Source organism: Salvia splendens, chromosome 5, assembly GCF_004379255.2.
Source record: "Salvia splendens isolate huo1 chromosome 5, SspV2, whole genome shotgun sequence".
Lineage (NCBI taxonomy): Eukaryota > Viridiplantae > Streptophyta > Magnoliopsida > Lamiales > Lamiaceae > Salvia > Salvia splendens.
This window is the reverse complement of record NC_056036.1, coordinates 26421090-26438543: the sequence shown is the minus strand read 5'-3', so window position 1 is coordinate 26438543 and position 17454 is coordinate 26421090. Positions and strand designations below refer to the sequence as shown.

The following is a 17454-nucleotide window of genomic DNA, read 5'->3' as shown; positions in this document are numbered from 1 at the left end:
ACTTGAAAGACTTATTTTCGTACTTTATAATCATCAAGAACATAAAATACTATGAATTTGAATCCATGTACGCTTCCGCTTTATATTTATCAACCGTGATTTATGTGATGATTTGTGTGAATCATTAATTTGATTCCTACATGGATTTCTTCCAGCGGGCCGCTGTCAAATGGTGCAGTAGTCGCTGGTGTTGGTTCTGGCTCGGCTGTTAGTGGAGTGTCCAGCGGGCTAGATTGCTGCTCAGCGGGCCGCTGAGAATGATCGGCAGAGGGCTCCATATTAATCTGTTCTTTGGCTTTCTCCCTCCTTGCCCTGCCCATATATGAGGGATTTGGGGGGTCGTAGGCAGTCCCACTGCGTAGCTACACCGCACGGTAGTTCCCTTTAGAATTAATTTCTAGTAAACTAGGAAATTGCCTCGGTGTGTGTTTGCTTCCTATTTAATACACTATACAAAAAAACACAAGCAACATACTATATAAAAAATACACACAATACACATAATTCACGCATACACATAATTCACATAATGCACACAATACACACCAAATATAAATACACTATTACACACTACATACATTGAGCTAAACACACACTAACACATGAGAAACTAAAAACTTGGAAATATAAAGAAAGCAAAACGTAAAACAGATGAGATAAGGGAATTCTAGGGATATGGTTTCACAGTTATGGTTTATACAAGTTTCAACTACAACTCTCTATCACAGTTCAAACTTAACTAGAACGAGTCACATAAATATTACCTATGCAGCACTAAGTAGATGATACGCTCGGATTTTACACTATTTAAGGCCTTTATTTGGTCCATTTTTAATGACAAAACCACAATTCATGTCCATATTTTGTATATTTTATCTATTTTGGTATTTTGACATGTTTTGTGAGAAATGTGCATATTTCAGCCTAAAAAGACAGCAAAAAGTCGAAGTTGCGGCCCAATGACCGCTGGAACTCATACAGCGGCCGCTGGGGCCCAATGACCGCTAAGCCACTAGCGGTCCGCTCCGAAGAAAGTTATGCTGAAACAAAGAACACGCCCAGCAACTGCTCCAAGAGTTTCCAAAGCTACGGGATTAATCACAGCGACCGCTGCAACACAGTGTAGCGACCGCTACCCAAGGTGCAGCGGCCCGCTGCGAAAACGCGTTGCTCAGAATTGACCTACTTTCTCCCCAAGATTTACCAAACTTAGCCACTTTTACCTTATTTGTTGATGCTCGATTTTTCCCTATATATACGCCCTCAAACCTCTTCATTAAGGGTCTTCTTTTTGCCATTTAATTCTAGAGCATAAATTTGAGAGTTCTTTATTCTGCAAGGGGTTGAAGAAGGAATCAAGAGAAGATCAAGGCTACAAGAATTCAACCTTTGGGTTTTGTTTTCTTTAGCACTTATCTTCATTTTGTGTTCCCTACAATCTATGTTTTAAACTTATTTAATCATGTGTAACTAAACTCATAGGATTCTAGGGATGTGTTAGTAACGCTTTGGTTATATAATTCTGTTTTCTATTTAATATCCGTTTTGTTTTTACTTCGTTTCTCCCTAAGTTGTTGGATAATCCTTCACGTTTGAATGACACATTCTGTGATGAATTTATATAACTTGCTACATAATCGTGAGAGGAGGTTGGCGAGTTAGGTCCACTTAGTAGAAACTACAATTAGCTTCCCTTAAACGACACTGTTAATTGAGAGTGGGGACTTTATAAGGGTCTTAAGATATTTTGGGAGTTACGGATCTAGGATTGACAACCCTAGTGTTAGTAATCTACGCTTGTGCCGCATGGGCAAAACTTATGTGACTTGTTCTATCGAAGTAAAGATTGTGCTAGGGTATTGTAGTAGGAATTTGTATAACCATAACTGTGAAAGCACATTCCTGGAATTCCCTTATCTCTCATATTTTATCTCTTTAATTACTTGCAATTAGTTGTTTATTTGCTTTCAAACTGTTTTTATTTTCAAAATTCCAAAATTCTTCGGTTTTCTAAATAGTGAAAGAAGCTTAGTAGAAGGTAGCCAATTTGTGATTGTTTTCCTTGTGTTCGATATCCGGTACTGACCTTTAGCTATACTATATATACTCTATATACTTGCAGGTTTATTTTGTGCTAATAAAAAGAGCATCAGTAGATCACATACACTAGGGGTGTCAATCCTAGATTTGTAACTCCCAAAAGCACCTAAGACTCCTATTATTCTCACTCTAAATTAAAAGTATCGTTTTAAGAGAAATTAATTGTAGCGTTATCTAAGCTCTTCTAACAAGCAAACCTCCTCTCACGATTATGTTGCAAGTCAATAAGTTATCAAAGAACGTGTCACTCAAACATGAAGCATTATCCAACACTTTGAATAGAAGCAAGTAATGAACAAACGATATTAAATAAATAGGAACTGTATAAACTAAAATCGTTAGTTACATATCCCTAGACTACTATGAATTCAGTTACTCATAATGAAATAATAAAAACCCATAATTTGTATGGAAAACATAGAAAACATAAGTACTAAGATAATAAAACCCAAATGTTGAATCTCGTAGCCTTGATATTCTCTTGATTCCACGCTTCAAAGTCCTTGAACGATGAAGAACAATGGAAGGAACTCTCAAATATTGTGCTCTGGAATATTATGCAGCAAAGGTCCTCTTTTTTTGGTGTGTAAATAAATCAAATAAAATAAATAAAAGTACAATCATAACTCGGGTATACCCGAGGGATACAACCAACTAGTCAAAATAGCGAGATGGGGTGGGGAATAACAAAAACCAAAACTTGGGCATACCCAAGGGCTTATATCAAGCCAATGTACAACACCAACTCATTCTAGAGATGGAGTCCCTAGAAAGCCTAATGGATTAGATAATCGTCCTTGCCATGATGAGGTTTACAAGATAACATAGGCATACCTATGTGAGATAGTCCGGACCGACCCCTAATCTAAAAAAAAGGATCCTCCAGAGGTGGAGGTCGGGCCTCATTAAAACCTCTCGAGGAAAAACCTAATGTGATAAAATCCTCAAGAGGGAAAAGAGTACTCGTTCGGCTTGGACAAACTGTAATGGCTCGGATGAATGGGCATATTGGGCCCTGCGGAGCTTTTGTATATCACTTAAATACTTTACCTATACCGGCATGCTCAGAAAACTAGTGACCTTCTTCGCTATAGGAGAGTCCGTACCTCCGAAATGACCCAAGATAACGGCGATACGGACTAGCGATTCTTTTCATATTTGCTGCACCAGGAAAGTGTAAGCTTCCTAGGGTTGGTACATTTGGATTGTGGGAAACTTGGAGGGCCAGTCCCTCGTATGTTCATCCCAGCGAGTCCGAAACAAATGAACCGTTCATTAAACAATTGTCCCAAATTAAGGGTCATCCTACCAAGGGAAATTCTCCTTTGGCAATGGCATACTCACACACCAAGGCAACGACCTTGGGACCCATCTTATTACACAAACTGTTAATGGGCTAAAGCTGATACAACAAAATCTTCATGAAATAAAGAGTAAGGGTAGCATAAGTTACCCTTTTACCTCAAAAAGTAAACGTCCCAGATCAAACGGTTTGTTATTAAAGATAAGCGCATTTCTGGCTTTCCAAGTGAGACTAACAAGTGCGGCGAGGCTATCCATTTGACTTTCTTTTTTACTGCTGATCCGACCCTTTCCCGAGCCATCCATTTTATTGCACTGGATATAGTTGTGAGCGGCCTTGGGATTCCTATCCATGTCTTCACATGTAGCCAAATTGTTCTTGTTTTGTCACACTTAACGAACAGATGGCCAGCAGATTCCGGTTCTACATTACACAATGGGCATACCCGGTCAATATCAAGGTATGTAAGTCTGTCACGCGTGGGGTGTCTTCCTTTAATAGCATGCCAGGTAGTGAAGGAGTACTTTGGAGGTATGTACCCCTTCCACACATGTTTCGGCCGAAATTTGTGCTCTCCCTTTGCCAGGAACCATTCATACGCTTCTGATGAGCCCTTGGACTGGAACCATGTCCCTAGAAATATTGCCACCTCTTCTCTCGGCATACTCTGGAGCATTCTATCTCGAGTGGTGATAATTGCATTGATGATGGGAGGGTCTCGCTTCCTTGCATTCCAGTTCCGAAATCCTCTTCTTCCAATTTATACATTATGTACCCACTTAATCTAGAGTGAGTCCGTTTTGGAGAAGATGTTCCAAAGAACCTTTGAGAGGAGAGCAGTATTCCATTCTTTAAGATTTTGGAGTCCCAAGCCGCCTTCCTCATTAGGCATACGAAGGTTATGCCATCCAATTGGTGCTTGCTTCGAACCCCAAAGAAACTGTCGTGCAATCAGGGTAATTCGGCTGATGACCGTCCCACGGAGAGGGAACACTTGGAGCCAATAACATTTGACCCCTTGCAAAACAGATATGATAAGCTCGGTTTTTCTTGCATAAGAAAGGTTTTTGTCTGTCCATTTCTTTGTGAAGTGATCTTGTCGACCAAGGGTGAGTAATGCGCTGCTTTAATCTTCATTGAGTTTAAGGAACTTCGAGGTACATGATAGGCAGTCCTTGGCTGTTCTAATAGCTAAACGCCTTGAGAGGTATTCGATGCATAAGATAAAGAGGTATGGTGACATAGGATCTCCTTGACGTAGTCCTCTTTTGCCGGGGAAGAAGCCATGCGGGCTCCCGTGTATCGCAATAGAGAATGATGGTGTTGTGACGCACTCCATTATCCACTCAATAAAAATAGGATGGAACTTGAGCCCACACATGACTTCTCTCAAAAAGTTCCAGTTGACCGTGTCATATGCCTTTCTGAGATCGATTTTGGCCGCGCGTCGCGGTGTAGATCTCTTTACCATGTAGTCTCGTAACATCTCTTGGGCTATGTAAATGTTGTTCATTATACTACGCCCACGAATGAATGCCGATTGCGCTTGATTGACTAGTTTGGGCAGAATGACAACCATTCTTTTGGAGATGATTTTTGTGATTACCTTGTATATCACATTACGACATGGGATTGGTTGGTAGTCTCTGACTTTTTGGATTGAACGACGTATTTGGGAAAAGTGATACCAATGTAGTGTTGAACCTTCTCAACAATTTGCGGTTCCTGAATTCCTTGACGGCTTCAATGACATCTTTTCCATCAATGTCCTAAGACTTCTTATAGAAAGCAGTTGTGTATCCATCCGGGCCTGGAGCCTTGTCGCTTTCGATGTCAAAGACTGCCTCTTTGATTTCAGCATCCGTAACAATCTTAATGAGCTCCCATGATTCATCTGTACTGAGTGTGTAACCATTTTGTATGATCTCAAAGTTGATGGGCTCGGCCTCCTTGTTGACTCCAAACAAGATTGAGTAGTACTCCACAAATTTGTCAATGATCTCCCTTGGGTCCCTTATAACTTGCACGTTGTCCCCGCACAAGAACGCGATTTAATTACAGACATTATTCTTTTTGATGAGTGAATGGAAGAAGGAGGTATTGCATTTGCTAGAGAAGCAGATGTTTAAGCTTGGCTTTCTAACTAAAGAACTGCCTCTTCCACCGACCCCAATTGTCTGCCTCTGTTTTGACCATTTTGAGCAAAGGTCCTCTTTGATGAAGCTTTGAGGAGTTATTTATAGCCTTCAAGTTGTGTCTGATAATATGAAAAATCTTCAGTATAGTATAGTAAGTCTTGGAGAGAAAATTGGGCGATTTCTATGTGACGCGTTTTTCAGCGGGCCGCTGCACAATGTTCAGCTATCGCTGACCATCATTCCATAGCTTCAGTATCTAAATCAGCGGCAGTTGCGCACACTCCAGTGGTTGCTGGGCGTGTTTTTCTTTTCAGCTCTATTTTCCGAAGCTGACCGCTACAGGGGCATTTAAACAGTGCAAAATCTGAGCGTATCACCAACCCTATCAAAAGAGGAACTGAGGAGATACAATCATATTCATCAAACTCTGAATGATAAAATCAGCCACGGGGTCTATTTTATGGGAGTAGCGGCAGAGCCTCCCGGACCGCTCACACTCTCTACCTTCAACACGCGCCAGGCAAATTTTTACCTGAGTCGGGTGGGTATAGCTCCTTATCCACCCGGCCCGCTCACCCTGTCTGGACATCCCAAGCTTTTCACCTGGACCGGGTGAGCGTGGCACGAAGACACCCGGTCACTCGGAGTCTCTGTAGGCCGCAGGAGTTTGACTCCGGGGAGGTAGACTTGAGAGTGAGCCACCTGAAATTGGTGGCGCCCCTAGAATCCGATCCCGGGTCTTGTTCTCGCCTCTTCCTTTGACATTTAATGTGTTCTAAGCCTTCCAAGTGTCTTCAACGGACTTGAGTTTTCTTCTTCCTCGGACCCGACCGCCATGATCACATCAATAAAATACTATTTAAAGATTAAATATATTAAACTCTAATTATAAAATATTACTCCCTCCATTCCATGTTAATAGAGTCATTTTTCTATTTTGGGAAGTTTCAAGTTAATTGAGTCATTTCTATTTTTAGCAAAAATTAATTCTTCTTTTTACTTTATTGTCTATTCATCTCTCTTACTTAACTCTCTCTTATTTTTTCCACCATCCATTTAACACACTATTCTTAAACTCCGTGCCGAAAAGAAATGTCTCTATTAACAATGAATGAAGGGAGTATTTTATTTCGAGTAGATCTAGAAAGAAGAAAATTGTTTTTTTCCAAATATTTTTTAGTTTTTATTAGGGATTTTACTAATATGATAGTTTTTTAATTTTGGCTTAATAACTTTTCAAAATTTTCATATTTTTGAGCTGATCACTTTAGTTTAAGAATGATAATCGTATTTAGTATTTTCATTCAAAGATCTTTTGTTTTGTCTGTATTCAAATAAAAAGTAGACGTAAGTGGTATGGGTATAATTTTGTTCGTTTGAAATAACATGAGTTCTAATTTGTGATTGATAGAGTAGGAGAATAAGAGAAAAATGTGATAAGAGTAGTGGTAGTGGATTATGGGATCCATAATATATAATGATTTTTGTGGTTAATATATTGTTTAAAATCTTTATTTAAAAATATAATTCACTCAAAGGATAAGTACATAACTGCATAAAAAATTACTAGTACTACTATAATAAATATAATCTCTCACCTCCATTCAATTTTTTCATGAAATAACAAATTGATAAATAAACGCTGAAACGCAAATGAGGAAAAGTAAAAAAATGATTTGTTTGAAACCTAAAATTAAATTCCATTTCTTCACCTCAAAATCATAGAGAGAATTAATCCGACGATGAGGCGACCGAAGAGGCCGATCCAGTCCCTGGCGGCGTGGGTGCGGCGGCAACCATCGAAGGTGAAGGCGTTTCTCGCCATTATCACCGGCATGACGACGCTCTTTACCCTCCGCGCTATTGTGAACGATCACGATAATCTATTTGTTGCTGCGGAAGCTGTCCACTCGATTGGAATTTCCGTTCTTATTTATAAATTGATGAAGGAGAAGACATGCGCTGGTTCGACGTTTCTTAAATTTTTATTTTTATTCTCCTCGTTGTGTTGATTAAGGGTATAAAATAGTTCATTTTCTTGTTATTTTATGTTATGATGATGCTGAAAGACATCGGTTTTCGAATAAAAAGCGATAATATAAATAAAATCAAGACAGAGTTACGAGCTGGAAAGTTTTGTCAAATTTTAGATAATAATAATAATAATATAAATATAAATTTGAATTTTATTTTAGCCTCGTCGGTTGGTGCTGATTCGCTCCATTTCTACACTATTATCTTGTGTCAGGACTGTCACTCAAATCGCAGGAGCTAACAGCAATCTTTTTGGCTGTTAGATTGTATTGCAGCTTTGTTATGGAATATGACATACATACTGTGCTCGACCTGGCTACCCTGGCTACTACCTTGTGGGTTATTTATATGATCAGATTTAAATTGACGTCAAGTTATATGGCAGATAAAGACAATTTTATGCAACACTACGTGGTAAGCTGTTTTACAAATATCAATTTTTTACTCAACACGAGCCTAATTGTAAGTAACTTCATTAAATAACCATTTTTCACTCAACATTATCTACATGGATATATTTGAGAGGGAACATTTTTTTTAGTGCGCGAACTTCGCCAAAGTAAAATATCTTCTGAGATGAAATATAGTTTGAGCTACTTTTTCACTGCAGAAAATACCCCCAAGTCCATGAAGGGCATTTTAGTCTATTTACTCTTTCTTCTTCAATAAAATATTTGATTTATTTCTCATATATTTTTCTTCTTTTTTCTTCTTTCCCATTTTTTCTTCTCCATATAAATAGAAATGAATGATGTGTAACTAATTCAAAACGGCCTTCTAAGATGCCTGAAATGCCTAGCATATGTCATACATGCTACTGTTGGGACAACCAAAGTTCAACTTGCAGTTTCGTTACGTAGTCATAGCTTAAGAAGTTGAACTTTGTTGAATATGAATTCAATTATCATATCCAATGTCTGTCAATATGTATTTACACGTTTGTTCAAATTGTACAGTTCACCTTCTGATAGAGAGATTCTCATGCTTGTGCAGCTGGCCCCTTGTGCTGTTTTAGCTTTAGTGATTCGCCCATCTACGTCACACCACCTAATTAACAGGATTTTCTGGGCTTTTTGTGTGTATCTTGAAGCTGTTTCTGTGCTACCGCAACTGCGTGTCATGCAAAACACCAAGGTAGAATTTTATTGTGAGCATTTGTTATGGGTTTGGACAGACAAAATGAATGGTTCAACACCAAGGTAGAATCTTATTGTGAGCATTTGTTATGGGTTTGGACAGACATAATGAATGATTCTGTAATGTTCGTCTTGCAGATTGTTGAACCCTTCACAGCTCATTATGTTTTTGCATTGGGTGTTGCGAGGTTCTTGAGCTGTGCTCACTGGGTCCTTCAGGTTTTATGCTTGAACTTTTGCAGAATGCAAAATTCGTGCTGTGATTCTTACCTAATTACATATTATATTCTCATCCCTATATTAATTACATTTGGCAGGTTGTGGACAGTCGAGGTCATCTCATCGTGGCACTGGGTTACGGTCTTTGGCCATCAATGGTTCTTATTTCTGAAATTGTTCAAACTTTCATTCTTGCTGATTTTTGTTATTACTATATCGAAAGGTATGCATCCTTTCTACCATTGCTAGTGTGTGTATGTGCACATATTCCCCAAATGCATTATATTAATGCACCAAACATGCTTCTTTTACCTGCAGCGTTTTTGGTGGTCAGCTTGTGTTACGCCTTCCTTCTGGAGTGGTCTAACCAGCTAATACAATCTAAAGTTGCAACAAAATAGGTATCAAAATTGACTTAACTTACTTTTCTCTAGATAAGCCGCTGTTTTAGCACTGCCATATTTAGCTGAAAAATGTAGACAAAAAAAATATGCAACTCTCCTTGTACTTTTTATTCCATTTGGTTGGTTGTAGAATTCTTGTTTTCTCTGTTTTATTGTCTCTTGTTTGTTCACATTTCTAAAAAATGGATTAAATCTAGCTATATTAGTGTCGTTCTTTAGTTTTAGTTGTAAAAGATTGATTATTAATAGGAAAATGGAGGCTTATGATTGGACCTTCTATTATGGACATAGTTTTGATGGTCAAATTGCAAATACAGCCACGGTTCGTGCATTATTTAACAATTATTTTTAAAAATGTACTTAAACATCACTCACAATTATTTCATAGTCAATTTGCAAATAAAGCCAGGGTTGATTTGTGCATTGACAGTCATGTTAAAAATATGTTCTTGATTTTGTTTTGAAACTCCAAATCTTACCGAATGAATTGTTTGTAACGAAATATTCAATCGAGTTCAATTTTCTTATCCTTATAAATAAAGAAAATGTTCCAATTCAGTAAAACAATTCTTAATAAAAGATATTGAAAGATTTCACTTTTATTTTTCCCTGTGTAAGGCATATCATCAACTTGTGTACTTTGGGGAGTAAAGAAGGAATCAAAAAATAAATTCCAAAAAGGAATTAATAGGCATGTTGGGCGAAAATAATGGGGCTCTCATAACAAGGAAAGAGTCAAATTCTAATTTAAATAGATATGATTGGATTTAATTAAGTAACATATGCACAAGGAATTTTAAATTCAAATGCGCAAAAATAATTTCTCTCTCAAGAGCATTAGAGAATTTGAAAATTCCATGAATAAAGAAAAGGTCGAAAATTCCCACAAAGAAAATAGGGGAATATTTGGATTAATATGGTTAAATATCCCAAAGCAAAATATTAAATTCAAGAAAGAATAGTTCTTCTCCTACAGGGGTCGAAAATCACCTCTAAATGGCTAGAAAAGTTTTGCATGGTCCCAAATAATGACTATAACACTTAAGAAATTAAATGGACTTTAATTTCCTCCTAAATAATTATACACAAGTCACAATTAATCAAATAAGAACATTTCCAATAAATGGAAAATAATTACACAATAATTAAATTTCCACGTAATCAAGAAAAATCAAGGCACGGAAAGTGGGTCGCTACATTAGTGCTCACAATATATACAAACTGCACACTCTATACACACTACAAACAAATATACACACACTAAACACATTGCACATGCATTAAACACACTATAAACAAAACACACTCCACAGTCCAGAGTCTTTGTCCTAGAGGCAAAGAATTTAGACATTATTTTATGAGGTGTCGAGTTCGAGCCCTCTTGACATCATTTATAATTTCTTCCTTTATATAGGAGTTTATTTAAAACAAAAAAGAACAAAAAAACCAAAAAAAAACAACACACTCCACACGTTGCACACTATACTATAAACTAGTAAAGAGAAGTAAGGGTCGAATCCCTCAGGGACAGAGGCGTGTTTAGCTGTGTTTAGGACATTGGGAGGTTTCGGCTGTGGCCACGCTTTCCAGTGGGTTAAGAATTGGACTAAATACTAAACTGATCAACTAGACTAGGCGTACTCAAAACTAAGTAACATGCTGGATTGATCAACTAAACTAAGGATGGAAAAGTACTTCTGTAAAAGTAATTGGGGACCACTGACAAAACTAACGCACTACTAAAAGCTGAAAACAATGAAAAGGTGACAAGGACTGCTACTCTAAGGAACTATGACCTTCTTCTTCGCTAAGCAACTAAATGAAAGCAACTACGGTAAATCTAAACAGAGCAGCTATCATGAAACAGGAAACAGACAAATTAAACATAGATCTATGCAAACCGAACATAAATAAAGCAGATCTATAACATCTATCCTAATCTCATGCAAGTTGACGAACTATAACTCAGATCTAACTTCGAGAAATAGCAAACAGAACGGCGAACAGTAATCAGAACAGAATCTTAACTCATAAATCATCAACTGCAAACCAGCATGCATCGCAACTCCATCTCAAACTCAGATCTAAACTTAAATAATTAAATAAAGCAAATCTAAACTTCAACTCAGAACGTAACTAAAACTAGGCAAAAGAAACGAAATCAGAAAACATCAGATCCAAAACAACTTTGCATTAAAAACTCCATTTCATAAACGATCTTCAATAACCAAAACAAAAATAGAATTCTGAACTCAGATGCTAATATTGATCAACAAACGGAAGATAACTAGAGTTAACTAAAAGCAAAACATCAAAACAACTAAGGGTCAGAAAGATAAACCAGGAAAAACAAAGTAACAATGTTTTGACCCCTCGGAGTGTAAGGAAACACAAACGATGAAAAAGCTCTTGGAAGATCTAGCTCTCTCCTCTCTTGATGAGGAAGAAGAGAGGGATGTAATGGTAGAACGTAGACTCCAGTGGCTCCTAGCTTCCTTGCTCCATGCTATGAACTTAAGTGTGTAGTGACTGATGATGATGATTGCAGACTCTCTAAGAACTAACGTAAAAGGAACTCCCATTATGTGCATTCTCTCCCCTCTTTATAGGATGGCCTTGACATTAATGCCCTTGAGACGACATCTTCCTTTCTCTCTCCTATGACTCATCATTTCATGTCCTCACGTGGTGAACTTCACTTGATCAACTTGCTGGCTAGCCGGTTCCATTGCTTGTCCCCAACTGATTAATTTGCCTTCAGCTATGGCTTTTTTTTTGCTTCTTTTCTGAGTTGATCAAGTTGTTCCTGCACTTTTCCGCTTCAATACCTTTTTGCTCCTACACACTTAAATTCATTACTTTTTCGCATATTATCAACCTGGTTAGTGTAATAAACCCCTATAAAACCATGCTTGTAACGAGCCCTATCAAGTATACACAAAATGCACACACTACACACATTGCACACACACATTACACATACTACACAAATTTTACAAAAAACCACACACACTACACACACATTATTCATAAACTGAAATTTCAAATTTAGTTTGATTTTTCAGTTTTTCGATTTTGTTTGATTTAAACTTTTTACAAATTTTAGTTTTTCAATTCGGTTCGGATTGGAAAATTTAAAAACTGAATTTTTCCCTAAAATCGGATGCTTGAAAAGTATGAAATGTGTTTAATGTGTGAAGTGTGTGAAATGTGTTTACTGTCAAAAGTTTGTGTAGTGTGTGAAGTGCGTTAGTGTGTGTAGTGTGTGTGAAATGTGTGTAGTGTGTGAAATGTGTGTAGTGTGTGTGAAATGCGTGTAGTGTTTGAAATGTGTGAAGTGTGTGAAATGTGTGTAGTGTGTGAAGTGTGTGAAATGTGTTTATTGTGTGAAAGTATGTGAAATGTGTGTAGTGTGTGAAAGTATGTGAAATGTGTGTTGTGTGTGAACTGCGTGTAGATTGTGTGTAGTGTGTGTTAGGTGTGTGAAATGTGTGTAGTGTATGGTAAATGTATGTAGCATGTGAAGTGTGTGAAACATGTGTAGTGTGTGTGAAATGTTTGTAGTGAATGAAGTGTGTGCAATGTGTGTTATGGATATATAGAGAAGAAATGTAATTTTATGATTATTTGGAATTCCAATTTTCTACTTTTGATATTAAATTAAAATTGTGGAATTGAAAGATTTAGAATTGCAATTCAATTCCAAATCCAAATATTTTTGCGATACCATTAAATATTGAATTTGAAACTAAAGGCTCCAATTTTAATTCCACACCCCCAATTCCCTACCCAACCCAGCTCAAGTGGTTTTCTTTTAAAAGACCCAAGTTTGCTAAATTCTTCTCCCAAAATCAACACTCCCTCCTTCGCCTATTTCTCTCTCTCTCTCTCTCTCACTCTGGCCGAGACATGGAGCGTGGCTGCACGAGTCAGTTGAATGGTGAAGTGTTGAAGTGTGAACACAATAAACTAGCCGTTGTAAAAGTAGTTAGCTGGTTGAGCTTCCAGCTAAACTCGTTCATTGTATCACATACACACACACACGCATATTGCTGTTGTAACAAACACACACACGCGTGATTGATTGAGGGTTAGCTCTTCTTGAGATTAGTGAGAGTGCTCGATATGAGAGTCTATTTTCTTGTATGTGCGCTCTGAAATAAAGAGTGTTCTTCTTCTTCCGTGGATGTAGGCATACGTGCCGAACCACGTAATCTGTTTGTGCATCGTCTTATTTGTTTTGCCATTCATCGATTATGTCTCAGAGCCTAACAAGTGGTGCCGTTTTTGTGGGAATCAAGCACCGGAGGCGGATCGATGGCGATGGCTAGATACGAGGTTGAGAAATTCACGGAGAGAAATGATTTCGTATTGTGGAGGATCAAAATGTGCGCGATGATGATATAACCAGGTTTAAGCGGTGCTCTCGATCCAGTTGTGGCCAAGGATAAGGAAGAGGCAGAGCCCGACGCCAAAGATGTGGCCAAGAACAAGGAAATGGCAGATCGAGCTTACAATGTTCTGGTTTTGAATCTTGCGGATAAAGTGCTGCGGGAGGTCTCATAGGAGACAACTGCAGCTGGTATTTGGGGGAAATTGGAGACGCTGTACATGACTAATTCGTTGGTGAATCGTTTGTACATGAAGAGAAATTGTATTCGCACAAGATTTTCGACGACAAATCGATCACCGAGCAATTGGATGAGTTGAACAAGGCCATTGATGACCTCAAAAATATAAGTGTCAAGATGGAGGACGAAGACAAGGCTATTATCTTGTTGAATGCCTTGCCTGCGTCATTTGATCAACTCAAAGATGCCATATTGTATGACTGGGAATCTGGGATTACCATGGAGGAAGTTCAATGTGCTTTGAAGGCAAAGGAATTACAAAAATTTCTACTGTTGGGAGGCAAGAAGCTAGCAGTCAGGCTCTTAACATCAATAATTTAAGGGTAAAAAGAAAAAGAATGAGCATTCAACTGGCCAGAAACAACAATCTCAGAAGGTTAAAGATAGCGGGGGTAAGGAGACGAGGAGTTGCCTCTACTGCAATAAACCGGGCCATATAAAAAAGAATTGCTATTCCTGGAAGAGGAAGCAAGATCAGGAGAATGGAGGTATACTTGAGACTGCTGACATTGCTATGGAATTGGGGCCAGCAGAGGTACTGAATGTTTCTGAAAAAATTATTGAGAGTTCTTGGATTTTAGATTCTGGCTGTAGTTTTCATATTTGTTCATGGTTTGAAGATTTGAAACCTAGTGAAGGATCAGTTATGTTGGGGAATGATCAAGTGTGTCATGTTAAGGGGATTAGGTAGATTAGGCTGAAATTAGCAGGTAGCTCATTTAGAATTCTGACTGAAGTTAGATTTATCCCCGGCATTAAACGAAATTTGATATCATTTGGTGTTTTGGAATCAAGGGGATACGCTTTCTGCGCTAACAATGGTTGCCTAAAAGTTACTAAGGGATCAAGAACAATCATGGAGGCAGAAACGAGAAACATTCTATACTATCTCCTAGCTGAAAGTATGATTGGGTCATTAAATGTTGCTCAAGCAGATGGGATAAGCTCTCGACATAAAAGGCTTGGGCATATTGGTTAAAAGGGGCTGATAGAGTTGGCAAGAAAGGAGCTCATAAAGGTAGGCTCTAATGAATCTCTAGAAATTTGTGAGCATTGCATTTTAGGGAAGAGTAAAAAACTGCCATTCCCTACTGGAAAGCATAGTTCAGAGGCATCTCTTGAATATGTTCATAGCGACCTATGGGGACCTTGTCAGACTGAATCCAAGGGTGGAGGAAAGTATTTTATCTCCATCATAGATGACTATTCAAGGAAGGTTTGGGTATCAATTCGGAAAGAAAAGTCATAGGCTTTTAGCAGATTTAAGGATTGGTGTGCTAGAATGGAGACTGAAAGGGGTTCAAGTTTGAAGTGCTTGAGGACTGACAACGGCATGGAATTTCTGTTATCTGAGTTTAAAGATTTCTATAGATTGAAGGGTATTAAACAACATAGGACTGCTCCAAGAAATCCCCAACAAAAACGGGGTGGCTGAAAGAATGAACATGACACTTTTGCAGAGAGTGAGATGTATGATGTTTTCATCTAGAGTTCCAAAGAGGTTTTGGGGGGAGGCCCTTGCTACAACAGCTTTGCTGATAAACAAAAGTCCACCATTTGCTATTTCTAATGAAATCCCTGATCCAAAGTGGTACAACAAAGCAACAGATTATTCAAGACTCAGACCCTTTGTGACATCCATGACCTAAAACATGCGTCATATTTGCATATTTATGCATTTTATTATGTTTCGCACATTTTATTATCCTTCAAATTACAGAGACATTAACTGGACATCATCTAGGTTAGCATTTTTTTCTATTTTGTTACTGAAAAATTAATATAGCTATAAATATTAGTGCGTAAATTATAAGTTGTTTTCACCCTGAAATAGTTAATTTGATTCACGCGTGCTCTAAATATGCACATATGTACTAATTACTTTGGAATTTGATATTCCATACACGTACACATCTAATACATATATTTGTATTTCATTAAAATTATGGAAAGTGTTTTCTTTTAGTACACATTGATTTAATTATTTTTATATTTATTTTAGAGTTGTACATTGTGGATAACACAAATTAGCTAGCACACGTGTTCCCCTATAGCTACAATAGTTGTCATCTTAAAATTCATCAAACAACAAGTGTCATCTAATTAGATAATGTAAAATTAGTTAACTTTTATTTATTTATTTTGTTTGAGTTCTCAAATTATTAAGTCGGCAAAAACCGAGACTTCTTCATACCACTACAATATATACTCTATAGCAATATAGGGGAAAAATAAAAAAACTTGGAAGAAAAATAAAGGAAGGAAAATAAAGAGAGGTAAATGAGAAAAATCTCCCACAAGCACACACAGATTCATATCCATTAGTATTCTTATATATTAAGAGTTCTTTGCATAAATTATATTTTGCAACCATTAATTTATAGGGCCAGAGCTTTTAAACCAGGAGTTAGAATCACGACTTCGGAAAAAATCGTCTATCATAAGCAAGTGTGTATAAATCACACTTTTAATTTTACATGTTTTATTTGATTCTTTGCTAGGTGTTAAACAAAATGAATGATTTGATTATATGATGTGATCCAGTATAATTATGTGTTATTTGATATAGATGGTGGAATATGATATGGATATGTGATTGGTGCAATGGATACGATGTTGTAAATGAATTATACGATAGAAATATGAAATTGATGTTTTACATATGGTATTGAAAGTACATGAATCATGTGATTAAAAAATATCTGTGACAGTGTTTAACTGGATCTGAAATTTTAGAAGGACCTATGAGTCCAATTACAGAGAGGCCTTCGGGTCAAAAACAGAGGGACCTATGAGTCCAGCTACAGAGAGACCTTCGGGTCATAGAGGAATCCCGGGCAGATACCAGACTTGACTGTTACAGAATAATAAACTGAATAGAGTAGCATATGCATATGAATATGAAATGGTTTGTTTTAAAATTATGTTATATATTGTTTCTGATTATATGTATTGATAAAAGAATATGCTTGATGTTTGTATCATGTGAGATTAAAGGTGGAAATTTATATATACTGAGTTGTGGCTCATATAAACCACTAAATTTTTCAGGAATAAGATAACAGTAAAGTTTTGACTAACGTGGGTCATAAGAACTCAACGTGTAATCAGGTTCGGCGGCTGACGCATATTGACAACCTTCTCCTCCTCATCATTTTGCATGTAGATAAACGTATAGTATATAGAGTGGTGAGAGGGTTCCACTACTTTACAGGATATTTTGAAATATGTATCAGATAAGTGTTGGTTTGAACTTATATGATATGGGTGTTCTATGAATTAGACACGTGTATTGATTGTTTTTATAATAAGGGATTTATTTATAGTAAGTGCATACGTCAGAGGGGTTGAGGTGTGACAGTTTAGGTGGTATTAATGAGTCCAATTACAGAGAGACCTTCGGGTCATAGAGGAATCCCGGGCATATACTAGACTTGACTGTTACAGAATAATAAACTGAATAGAGTAGCATATGCATATGAATATGAA

At 37.3% G+C, this 17454-nt stretch overlaps 1 protein-coding gene across 1 annotated transcript; it reads left to right on the top strand.

Annotated features, from left to right (window-relative positions):
* The first annotated feature begins 7245 nt into the window (after positions 1–7245).
* On the top strand, positions 7246–9386 carry LOC121803232 (ER lumen protein-retaining receptor erd-2.2-like). The gene is made up of 6 exons (XM_042202921.1): positions 7246–7506; positions 7790–7989; positions 8569–8709; positions 8850–8930; positions 9029–9153; positions 9249–9386. Exons 1-6 carry the CDS (start codon positions 7284–7286, stop codon positions 9295–9297), a joined length of 819 nt encoding a protein of 272 aa, XP_042058855.1. The 5' UTR covers positions 7246–7283; the 3' UTR covers positions 9298–9386.
* The last annotated feature ends 8068 nt before the right edge of the window (positions 9387–17454 follow it).